We start from the raw sequence: 12,539 nt of genomic DNA, 5'->3' as shown, positions 1-12,539 counted from the left end.
ACAATTGTCGTCCGTAAGTCTTACATATAAAGCAAATTACCAATAACATATACAACACAAACAATACATATATATAAATACAAATATAAAAATAAATAAATAAAAATATATTCATATATATATATATATATATATATATATATATATATATATATATATATATATATATATATATATATATATATATATATATATATATATATATACTTTCAGCCTCGTTTTTTGTACTCAATGTTTTGCGTTTTTGCTAGTTTCCCATTACTTGAAATTTCGAATTTGTCAAAGCAGGAAAGACGACAGGAAATCTGTGTCGCGCGTTCATCCTGATTCTATGCAAATACTTTTAGCGGCTTTGTGCATATGTGGGTAAAATGTATTGACAATTAGCGAGACACGAGAAAAGACAACCATTCCGCACTCTATTTAACCTTAATTTATATTAATACGGAACATGTGTTAAAAGCAAAAAGCTTTTATAGCTGTAACCAGCAAGGCGGTATTGTCAATGAGATTTAGTTATGAGTTTCTAAAAAAAAGAAAACAAGACATAAATCACTAGTTATATGTTTTGATGTATAATGATTCGATTTTGGCGTATAACAATACTTTTATTTCAAGATTTGTTATATTCTTAATGATAAGATTGCCTTTTGATGTTCGCATTGAATCTGTTTAAATATGTATTTTCAATATGTAATATAAAAATAGTTACCTTAATGCTATAAATACTGGAAATTGTTTCGTATAATACATATTTTTGTAACAGTTGACGTGATATTTATTGTAAAATGATATAAAATTCGATGAGAATTATTAGAACTAGATTGTGTTTGTTCAAATTTTTGCACACTTATTTGAGGTACTGTTTTATTGGTAATGTCTTGAAAATGACAGAGAACCAAAGAATGGTCTTATATTAAGACGAATGGCTGCCAACTGGTTACTTTTCTTTTAAAACAATCTCTTGATGAATGCGGTTTGCAACCAATCCTCCGAGGAGTTATTTTGTATGCTAAACCGAAAACTAGTCAAACTAATAATTTCGATTCTGAAGAATACTGTGCCTGAAAAGTAATATAAACGTCTGTGATCATATTAAATTTAGCAAACTTCTGGTATTTTCCTGTATTTTGTTCGTTGTCTATTATCAAAAATTATTTCCTTCAACACATTACCTTCATACACTTAAATTGAACGAAGTGGTCTATTGTGTGGTATCAACATACTGTATACAATGCACTTTGGGGCAATATGGTAGTTTATCTTATTTACCGAAAGCTTGTCGGTTTGTGTTATCTCTTTTGTTTTTGTTTATATAATTACTCTACTACTTTTTATATGATTTTACGTATTTGAGAATAAACATAAATACTTTAAAAAAGCTTCTATTTGAAGTGTTCATTTACTCTTCGTTCCAGTTGGCATGCAACGCATGTGACCTTTCTGGCTCCCCAGACAAATTACCGCCTTGTCATCCGCGCCGAGCTTGCTGGAAATGAATCATTTTTGGCGATAGCGAATATTACTGTTGGATCAGACTGTCAGAACGGTAAGAATCAATACTTTAAATAATACATGAAACATCGAATGTTCTTAGTACCTATACAAATACATCTCACAATGTTAAACAGCATATTGAATCTGTTCAATCTGTTTTATAACATCGTGGTTTTTGTTCCCAACTTTGATGTTGATAATGACAATATAAATAAACTCACTTGAAAAGTTTCGTTTTTAGTTTAGGATTGTTTTTACTTGTAGCTGTGATATGTCCTTCAAGTTAGTTTACTCGTTATGTATTTAAGAACAAACTGAGTAGGTACTGTTAGACAAATGTCTTACCTATGTGAAATGAAAACCTGAATAAATGAGCACACGATCATAAACCAGAAAGTTTATTTCACCCTCACACGAATTCAAATCAAAAGACTATTTGAATTCATGATAACATCAAGAAAAAAAATTAAGAACGACTTGGGACACGTTGATTTTAGAAACGTTAAGTCCGTAAGTTTCAATTTATAAATTATATCACATGAATGTAAAATAGAACCTGCATGTTTGGATCTGACCAGTTTGCCAATATTATATTTACTCGGTGATACATACAAAGCATACACGATATATTTGGTTTGCTGAAATTTCTAAAATCATATAGAGATCACGGGCTGGCAAACACTTGTGTCTATAAGAAGTCGAGTATTTTATCTGATATTACGTAAACGTATGTTTGGCACTTTGTAAATACAAGTACCTAATTTATTATCCAATTGAAAACGATATTTATATAATATCAACTAGCCGTTAGCTAACATAGTATTATTTATTTGTTATGTATTCTACCAAACAAAACATAGGGGCACGATTATGTCACGATTATGTCTTAGTCGCTGATGTTAACAGGAAATACTGCAATTGACAGGAGAGTTAACGTTATTAACAACCTTCCCAAACGTGTTCGGAATTCAACTGGTAATAACATGGTTAAGTTTGTAAAGTTATTCGTCTGCTTCGTTCACGTTTGTATGTATAATAAATCAGAAAGTCATAATTTTAATTTGCTCATACCCAGCTTGGTAGTTGTCTGGGATGACTTAAGAGATATGCGATGAAGATACATTGTTAGGGAATTATATTAAAACATAATAAGAAATCATAGCAAATACCATACTACAAACGTACATATAAGGTGTTTTGTTTGAAGTTTCATTAAACAAGTTATTGTATATCACCTTGTATTTCAGACACTATGCGCAAAAACAGCTTCGCTTGCGGCGACGGAACATGCGTTCCTCTTGAAGTCGTGTGTAATCTTCACCCAGACTGTGACGACATGTCGGATGAAACAATATGTGGTACGGGAATGTTATATCCTGGAATTTAAAACATTATGTGCTTAATTTCATGTTTAGTCAGTCGTTTAGTCGTTCATTTTATTGAACCTAAATATGTTGCAGAGCATCTTCCGCATCAGTCCATGTGCACATTTGACAAGGGCATGTGTGGTTGGTGGGATCTCCCGAGCGATCAGTTTGAGCATTTTGATTGGACGAGACACAAAGGACCATCATCTACAAAGGGCACAGGTCCGCCTTTTGACCACACAAACGGAACGCTTGAAGGTTAGATTTAAAAAGATGTTGTCATCACACAATACAATCATTAGTATTTGATTTCTCAGTTATAATCACTACGACTTCTTCCTTGTATTATTGGTCGCTAGTGGTTAATTACCGGCACTTTGTTAGACAATACGAAGTATCACTAACATCATAAGTATAGCGAAACTATGACCACATTGATACAAGTGTTATATTGTTATATGTATATATATGGGTGAGCAATATAACGCGTATATAACACATTTTAAATATCCTTACTCACAATACAAGTGTTGTGATAAACATTCGTAGCGGCGCCTTTATCATTTTTTAAACGTAGATTATTGCCGTGTTACTATAACACATCAGTTGCGTTTAGTTATTAACATCTTTATTATACAGGCATTTGTTATTTATATTGTTTATTTCAGGCTATTATATGTATATAGAATCCAGCAAATGGAACATGTTAGATCAGGCGACGCTTGAAAGCCCAGTGTTTCCATCAGTTCCAAAGAATACTAACTCAAGGTGTATGGTACGTTGGATTCATCATGTTTTAACTTACTATAACATGATTTAGGCTCCGTTTAATAGATTCGCCAAGTATTACTATGTTATATTAAGTGCTTCCTTTGCTGTCAAAAATTGTGTGTACAAAATATAAGATATTTTATCAACATATTTAAGTTCCGATTTTACTACCACATGATGGGACGAACCGTTGGCGAACTGACAATTAAACTATTGGACTTATGTTCACCTCAAGTGCACAACAGAATACCAACTTGTGTATGGCACAAAGAAGGTCAACAAGGAAAAAGTTGGTTATATGCAGAAGTGCCCATTACAAATATGACGTCGAGGTAATAGAAAGGTTTTATTTAATCTTACCAAAAGACAATCGACACACATTGCCGTAGAACAAGAAACAATAAACGTTTATTGAATACAACCACAATAGTATCTTGAGGCATATTGATCGATCATGGAGTGCTTGTTTATGAACAAAAATGTGTATGGGCTATACAGAAACTTTCTGAAATATATATTTGAACCTGAATTAAAGTGTAATTTTGCCACTCGTATTTGAAAGATGTTACAACTTTTGGTTACGTTGATTATGTTACTGTTAATTATATACATGCATATTAAAACACTTGAACAAGTCGATTTCGTTTTTTTTTTACTTTGATATTTATAACATAAATGTTAATTTTATCTCAGTTCTCAAAATGTATTAAGAGGAAGACGTTTATTTTTGTGTATTAGATTTGTCTTGGGCTTGTTTTGATGGTCTATAAAAACACGTTGAATTATGATAAAAAACTGAGAGAGAATAGTTGTTTGTACGTATTTTGTCTTAGGTTAATTTGTATGCACACGTGTCTTAATGCACAGTGTTACACACCTCTGACATACAATGCATTGTTATTCTTAGGTATGCAGTTCACATATCAGGAACTGGTGGTTTTCAAAATCAAGGTGATATTGCCATAGACGACTTATCGTTAAGCGCTGGATGCTTTGGTAATATTTTTGTTATCTTAAACTTACGTGTGCGGTGCATAACGTATTACTACTCCGATTCTACTTTATTTTTGATTGATACGAACAAAAATTATAAACAAATAACACTAGTTGTGGTCTAGTATTATATGTTTCATGAGAGTTAAATTTATGACACTTTCTTTACGTCGAATTCTTTACATTTTTGTAAAATTGCATTTTATTATACGGATGGTAAAGTTGAATAATGATAAACTAACATTTAACTGATATCTACTTGGATTTAAGAATTTAATTTATATTGAGGTTCATATATACCACATTTAAGTGTTTGTACTGCTGGCTGTATCAGTTTTTAAAAGATCGATGTTCTAAAATGTGTTTTAATTCATCATTTCCAGGCATTGACTTTCAGTCCGATCCTGTCAAAGACATTTCTGAAGATCGCGAAATAATTACTATTCAGGAATTTACCAAAGATGTTAAATTCCACTGTCAGATTCTAAAAGGTACCAAAACAAAGCTGTCAATGCTATGTGACTCTGTTAACATATCAACAAACAGCAATGATTAATTGGAAGCTCCTTTTTTAAATGAGATTACGCGACAAACACACGGGAAAATCAGGGCGACACTTTCCCGATAGTTTGGAATTGTTTTTAATGAAGTAAGGTCTTAACCCAAATCGAGTTTAACCGGAAATTGTCAATGTTTAGCCTTGCTAGTTGGAAATGAGGATTATGGGCGATAGTTAACGCATATCCGCATGTGTATCTATCTTTATTCTTCATGCTCTAGGTAATTTCGTTGGATTTTAGCATCTTGTCGCCAATGCTATATTAGTCGGAGACTATTTATTAATAATATATATAAAATGACACGTGCTGCTTATTATTATTAACGTTGTCTTATTATTTTCTGGCTGTTTTTAGATAATCCTCCATCTAGTGTCAAGGCCCCTAATGAGACGTCAACATCGGATTCTACGAAAGGAAAACTTAAAGGCAATATTCGTATTGTCTGCGCTTTTAGAACTACAAACTGATATGTTTGTGTTTGCGGGCATGCACACCTTAACACATACTTACCTCCACATAAATTCATTATATCAGTTATTTTGAAAGTGCATGGTGTTTATGTTATTTGAGCTTACATATTCGTTATTGTGCGTTTAGATGTTAATATAAACAGTCAACTATTGGCACGAACTTAATATACATACTTGTTTTTCTTTAGTAGGATCACGGACTATACCTTGTACAGAATCAATTCGATAACCTATTATCGTGCTGGTTATATTGTCACGTAATATGAATCACACGTCTGAATGTAAAGTTAAAGTTCTTTATTTAAGATAAACAAATAATTTCAAAACCAAAGTAAATAACACAAAATGAATATTTCCTAAGAGATGGCAAGGGTGTCCTATCTGCATACTTTGACGAGGTATTTATACCAATTTCGTTACGTACTCGCCTTATTCGTGACCCACGCCTGTCATCAAGTAATGGACGTCAAACATGTGAATTTTGCCGTTCTTGGACGGATGACATATCGTCCCAATGGACTTTTCGCCTCTGTAATCGCGGGTCTCCATTTAAGTTGACATCTCCAATTTGTATTCACACCTGGAAAACGCATCGGAATGTCGCTTCTCCCCGCTTAATGTACTTACTAATTGTTTCTATGCATTTAACAAGTCACGATACATTTAGGTATTATGTAGAAGAGACTAAATTGTATGTTATGACACGTTAATTACTTTGTTTTCGTTTGGTATCTTAGATACTAATCGTCTTTATTTAGTTATTTATGATTTTGTTATATTTCTTGCCTCTGTATTACAATTTGATTATAAAATAACTAACCCTAATATAATTACAATTTGATTATAAAATTATTAATCATAATATAATTTTCTGTGTTACGTCACAATATGTGTATTAATTTTAATGCATTGTTGTGATTTTTATTCATGCTGGGTTAATTGCAAACACATTTCTTAAAACTAGTTGTGTGTCTTAGGTTTGAGAAGTTGGGTTACATTTTAGGTTGGTTTTAGGATCAAAAGCTAGAACTCAAAATCGATGATTGTTATACTGGCAAAGTTTTTTGCCAAGCATGCATTCAATACGGCAAAATAGTGCAATCTAATTTAAAATATTGATATTTTTTAGACAATACGACAGTTCCTGGGGCAACCGTGTATATTTCCGAAAATAATGGAAAGATCGGGACAGTCTACATTGCGGTCATCACAGTGTCTGGCATCGCAATTTCTTTCATTTTGTGCGCTGCCTTTCTCTGTTTTTGTAAGTATTAACATTGAAAATGTATGTTCAAGATACCATTGTTACAACCATACTACCACACAAATGAATATATGCGGCGTATCTAGCTTGGCAATGTCCGAAGTTTTGTTTCCTTTTTTTATGTCTGTGCTATATTTTGCTCTGCTAACGTGGTGTTTAATGTTTATATCGAGTGTTTCTCTTATAAATCGAATTGTCCATTCAATTTTTTTTTTTCACACATCGAACTTCAGTTCATAATATTTCGTTTGTAGAATATATTAAAGATAATTTATTTGTAGAATTATTCCGTTGCTTATAAAGTTGAGTTTTGATGGAAGTAATGTGCTAAAATTTTGCTTGGATGAACCTTACGTGATGACAAAGCTTGGATTGTGCAATTAATTATATTAATATAATGAAATTGAAACGAAGAGTTGCAATTTGTATTGTTTTAATTGCAGCATTTCGACAACGGAAAGCACAATGCGAACAAAACTCTCACCTAGAAATGGTGACGACTCCATCGGATGAAAATAATCCCGCAAGCTCAGCCGTTCAGGCGGCCAATTTTGATATGCAGCTTCGTTGCGCCGTCACGGAACTTAATCCAAATTACGACTTCATTACTGCCAAATATCCAGAACAGCAGCTGAGGGAGATTCCGAGAAATAAACTAAAATTGATACGGTAAAGTGGCGATTGAAATAGTCATCAAGTTACATTGTGCTTTAATGAGTCGTGCTGTGGGAGAATACGATATTATGCTGTTTCTACATTTGTCATTTATTTATTTTATTTTTTAAGCAATTGTTTGTGAATGTTTTGTTCATTATTTACTTGCACACTGTAAAAACTTAATTGTTATTGACATTCGTGTTTTTATTGCCTATCGCCCGATTAAATTGAATCAATACGTGTAATGGGAAAAAACAATGAAGCATATTGGCAATAACTTTTACATGTTATGTATTGTTAAATCTTTACTGAAATACGGGGTACAAATAATTATCAGTAATTAGGATGCAATATCTGCATCATAAAATCACTCCATAGATATTGTATTTTTCTCTTTTTATAATAACATATTGAGGAAAACATATGTTATACCAAACTTACATTTGCTAGTATTCAAGCATTCGACCTCAAGGTGGTGAGCAAGCTAGTATGTTACATACCAGCAAGAGTTTTGACGTGGAGATTAACATTTTTTTAAGACAGAGGCATTTGTTCTTAAGACGTCCTTACATTTTAAAACACTTTTAATTCAAATATTTTGAAATGATAATAAAGTGTAGTAATTCCGAGGCATAAATGATCAACTTGAGGTACACGAAGTCAATCCGACGAAGAAAAGCAATTAAATCATTTTATATACATTTATAAAGTGTATCAATAAGGAGAGTACACGTATATCAATTTTTGCAATGGTCTTTTAAAAACCTATTTTATGTTTTTTAAGACTACTTGGGCAAGGCGCCTTTGGAGAAGTGTACGAAGGGACATTGAAAAACATGTGTGCTAACGTCAGTGAGTTATCAGTTGCAGTGAAAGTAAGTAACCTGTTGCCAGTGATAAGGCCATTATTTATATTTGATACTGTTTCACTATTGAATCAAAACATATTTATAATTATGTCGATTTTTAGTATTATATCATTATGTTTGTATATGTATTCCATTTTTCTGAACAACTAAGAGTAAGATTTTGAAAACTAATGGAATGAAATCAGAAATGTTCAAAATAACAAATTCAACACTTCTTAGGTTTGCGAGCTAATGCATAGACGTGTATGTTGAAATTTTGAGGGATTGTAATTTAAACGTAATACATTTGCCAATGTAAATATAAAAAACAAGGATATTTTAAGTGTACTATAAGATGAATAAGGTATGGAGACAAACAAAAGGTGAATATAATTGTATAGACATGAAAATTGTTCAGTGGGTTAAGACAAACAATGATATATTCATTAAAATACCTGATAGCAAATGCATAGAGAACAATAATACGTGTTTATGCTTATGGTTAACTTTACGACACGAAGGCTCTACAATTTTTGTGATTAAGTGATAGTATTTTTAAAATAGCCTTTGTAAAAAGTTCTCAAAACAGAACAATAACTACCACAATCACCTAGTTAAATTTTAGTGTTTCAGACAATTGTATTAAAAAGTTGTCATTCGCGATCAAATGATTCTTAATTGTTTTATGAAGTTGATATTTTTCTCATATTATCATATTTAACTTTATATATTTCTTTGCTCCTGTTATGCTAGAAATGCATGTATTCATTTATTTATGGCAGACTGTGTTAAAATTTTAAAGGATATTAATGAAAGGAGAAGATTGTCCTGGTAACATTTCACCAATAAGTGCTTAAGATATGTGACATTGCTAGAATAAATTTTTGAAATGCTCATCACTTTGTTTGCAAAACGAACATTATGAATGAATCGTAACTTTCGAAAGACTTTTTGAGCAAAGTATCCTGTGAATTATTCTGTTTTGCAACCACTGAACCACTGAACCCTTACAGCTTTTGTTATGAAAAAGGGTAGCTCAAATATGCAATTAAATTTTTGTTTTATTTATTGGGGCATTGAGGTTAGTTCATCATGTTGCTTGTACTGATTTTTGTTACTTTATTTAGAATATTGTAAAGTATTTTTTGCTTCAGAATCTCTTAGTATAAGCTTAAATAATGGGGGAAAAAGGGTTTGATAATTTGTTTGGTGGAACAAGATATACAATTTTGTTTAACAAATTTATCTATTGCTCTTATTAATACTGAAGAGGTTGTACCTTCCTCTATAACGTATAGAATTTAAAAATAACAGCATGCATTAACATTTTAATACCCTGTATGAGGTATAATATTTTACAAGTAACCAAAGCCTTACTTTATTTAATAATAAACTAGTGTAGCATATAAAAGCGTCAACAAAGCAAACGTCAGATAAAAGCAGTGTCGATTTTTTTGGCGTATGTATTATGCGTGTCATAATTTCTGCGTCGAAAAGAAAGCTTTCATCTAATATCGTGCATGCAAAGCTCCTTGTTATTGAAACTAACTCCGTTCATTCTGAAACTTAATCAGTTTTTATAAAGAATTAACATGCCTTTAGTATATAAAATACCCGTTCGTTAGTAACTATATATAAATCATGTTATGTAATTTATCGGTCGATATGAATCTCGTATTGCACTACTTTAAGATATAGTTTAATTTTTATTTTAAGGTGAAAACATTTAAAAGGTTGTTTATACGTTTCTCTTTGAAAACGAATGTATAAATCATATTTGGTAAAATATGTGTCATTATAGACGCTGCCAGCATTAAGTACCCAACAGGCGGAAACAGATTTTATGATGGAAGCTGTGATAATAAGGTAGACTGGTAATACTTAAGCAGCATGTAGAACAATCTGCGTACACAACTTTTTACAAGTTTAAAACTCGTTTTTTCGGGACATCATTGTAAGCAATAACACCACAAAAAAATAAACATCGCCACATGCTGAGTTATGGTTGACAATATCAAAGCAATTTTGAAAAACTAGTATATGTATAGATGTTTGAAATACTTGGTTAACAACGAACCTTACCGTTTATACATTGGTATGTAATTAATATACAAACTGGCATTTTTTCCATTCTATTTATCGCAGCAAGTTTATGCACAAGAACGTTGTAAAGTGCCTAGGGGTTTGCTTTGAAGAACACCCTAGGTACATCATTCTAGAACTCCTAGAAGGGGGCGATCTTAAAACATTCCTCAGGGACTCTAGGCCAAAAACGGTGAGTTACTGTTACTGGTAAACAGGTTTTTGTATATAAATGTTTGTTTGCGATTAAAAGTTGTGATAAATCTCCTACTGATTTAAAATTTATTTGAATCTTTGTTTATTTTTACCGGTTATGTGTAAACAAACATTAATGGTGTCAAAGGAATAATACTCTTATGTTGTTTTTACTATGATGTAAGCATATTACTATAAATGGCAGTTTGACGGTATAAATGAAAACGTGTTTGTGAACGTTTGCCTTATCTAAAAGATTACTTTGTTTACTAAGCAATATGTGATGTTTTTTAAAGTAACAATTGAACATAAAATTGTTTTCAGGACCAACATTACTCCCTGAGTATGAAGGAACTCGTCCATCTTTCGTTAGACGTCGCTAACGGATGTCGCCATCTAGAAGAAAAACACTTCGTACACAGGTCTGAAATTAAAACAACACAAAATGTTGCAATATTAGTAAAAGTTTACTGCACTAAATTACAATTATACGAGAGGCACGATGGTACTAACATTGTTTGCTGTCTTTTGCACAGAGACATAGCGGCAAGAAACTGCTTGTTAACAACACGTGGAGAAGGTCGTATTGCAAAAATAGCAGACTTCGGGATGTCTAGAGATATCTACAGGTATTTACTACACAACGTATCCACTGTGATTTTGTTACATACACAATTGCAACTATGCAACTTGTGAAATACGTAGATGATCAATATGATTGAATCTGAAATATATTAAAATACCTCGGTCCCTTGATATTCTGAGTAGAGAAACCTTAGTGCAAGTGTATCACCATTTGTCGTTTGATGTTGAAGTGCCGACTACTATCGAAAAAGTGGAAAGACAATGCTTCCGATAAAATGGATGCCTCCCGAGGCTTTTCTGGATGGCGTTTTCACCACAAAAACTGATGTTTGGTAAGGTGTATTAAGTAGATAAGAGCTGCAGTACAATATTACGCCTTTTTGGTATTTTCATCAAATAATGTTTATAGATCACGGATGTTAAACTTTGAAATTAACCTGTACCTCATACATAAATACTTACAAAAAACCGTTATAATTGTATTTCTGGATGTGAATTTGTTTTATTTCATATTGTCATTTAATAACCCATCACACTAATTGAGTCTATTAAGGCACCGGTATACTTTGATTCAAGGTCATTCGGTGTTTTGCTGTGGGAGATGTTTACATTGGGATACATGCCATATCCTGGGCAAACGAACAGTGATGTCATGCATTTTGTATCGTCTGGTGGCCGCCTGGAACCGCCAGAGAAATGCCCAGCTCGACTGTTAGTATTTGGCCTATATATAGCTTAAGATACAATTACCTATTAATGTAGTTTATTTCGGGAACATTACTCAGATATAAAAACGAATAATAAAGTGTAGCTGACGCGTTTGCAATGTAATAAAGACTATCGTAAGTATAGATATAAGTTATTGTTCTTACGTTATTTCAAAGCATATTTGTTATTTTTCGCTAGCAATCACGTGCAATTGCTTTAAGTGGTTATGTTATGATATTATTAGTCCATGCAACTCTCTCTGTATCTATCGTTAACAATTTTCAGAAACAAGATCATGATTCTCTGTTGGAACTCTATAGCCGATATTCGACCGACGTTTTCAGAAATAATTGAGCTTTTGGATATGTGCCTTCAGGTAATTGTTTATAATTATAAAACGAAATGTCTAAAACTACAAATGCCTATAACAAAAATCAACAACAAAACCGTTTGAAGTTAACATTGATTGTTCGTGTTACTTAATGATCAAACAATTAAACGTAATGAAGAAAATAAACGACACAAACATATTTTCGTCGCCC

At 32.2% G+C, this 12,539-nt stretch overlaps 1 protein-coding gene and 1 long non-coding RNA gene across 2 annotated transcripts; both read left to right on the top strand.

Annotated features, from left to right (window-relative positions):
• The first annotated feature begins 4,568 nt into the window (after positions 1 to 4,568).
• Positions 4,569 to 5,580, top strand: LOC127869312 (uncharacterized). Its single transcript, XR_008044509.1, has 3 exons — positions 4,569 to 4,631; positions 5,012 to 5,119; positions 5,543 to 5,580. It is a non-coding gene; the product is annotated as an uncharacterized LOC127869312 (long non-coding RNA).
• A 1,832-nt stretch (positions 5,581 to 7,412) lies between these two features.
• LOC127870152 (leukocyte tyrosine kinase receptor-like) lies at positions 7,413 to 12,028 on the top strand. Its single transcript, XM_052412808.1, has 6 exons — positions 7,413 to 7,591; positions 8,364 to 8,454; positions 11,029 to 11,126; positions 11,241 to 11,333; positions 11,520 to 11,621; positions 11,866 to 12,028. Exons 1-6 carry the CDS (start codon positions 7,413 to 7,415, stop codon positions 12,026 to 12,028), a joined length of 726 nt encoding a protein of 241 aa, XP_052268768.1.
• The last annotated feature ends 511 nt before the right edge of the window (positions 12,029 to 12,539 follow it).

This window comes from Dreissena polymorpha, chromosome 2, assembly GCF_020536995.1.
Source record: "Dreissena polymorpha isolate Duluth1 chromosome 2, UMN_Dpol_1.0, whole genome shotgun sequence".
Classification (NCBI taxonomy): Eukaryota; Metazoa; Mollusca; class Bivalvia; order Myida; family Dreissenidae; genus Dreissena; species Dreissena polymorpha.
Note: the sequence above shows the minus strand (reverse complement) of the source record. Positions and strands in the feature narration are given on the sequence as shown.

Excerpts from the sequence above, each read along its gene's own strand:
- LOC127870152 (XM_052412808.1), top strand. The coding sequence starts at position 7,413 with ATGGTGACGACTCCATCGGATGAAAATAATCCCGCAAGCTCAGCCGTT. Across the intron at positions 7,592-8,363 it reads AATAAACTAAAATTGATACG|ACTACTTGGGCAAGGCGCCT; the intron begins GTAAAGTGGCGA and ends ATGTTTTTTAAG. Across the intron at positions 11,127-11,240 it reads GAAAAACACTTCGTACACAG|AGACATAGCGGCAAGAAACT; the intron begins GTCTGAAATTAA and ends TCTTTTGCACAG.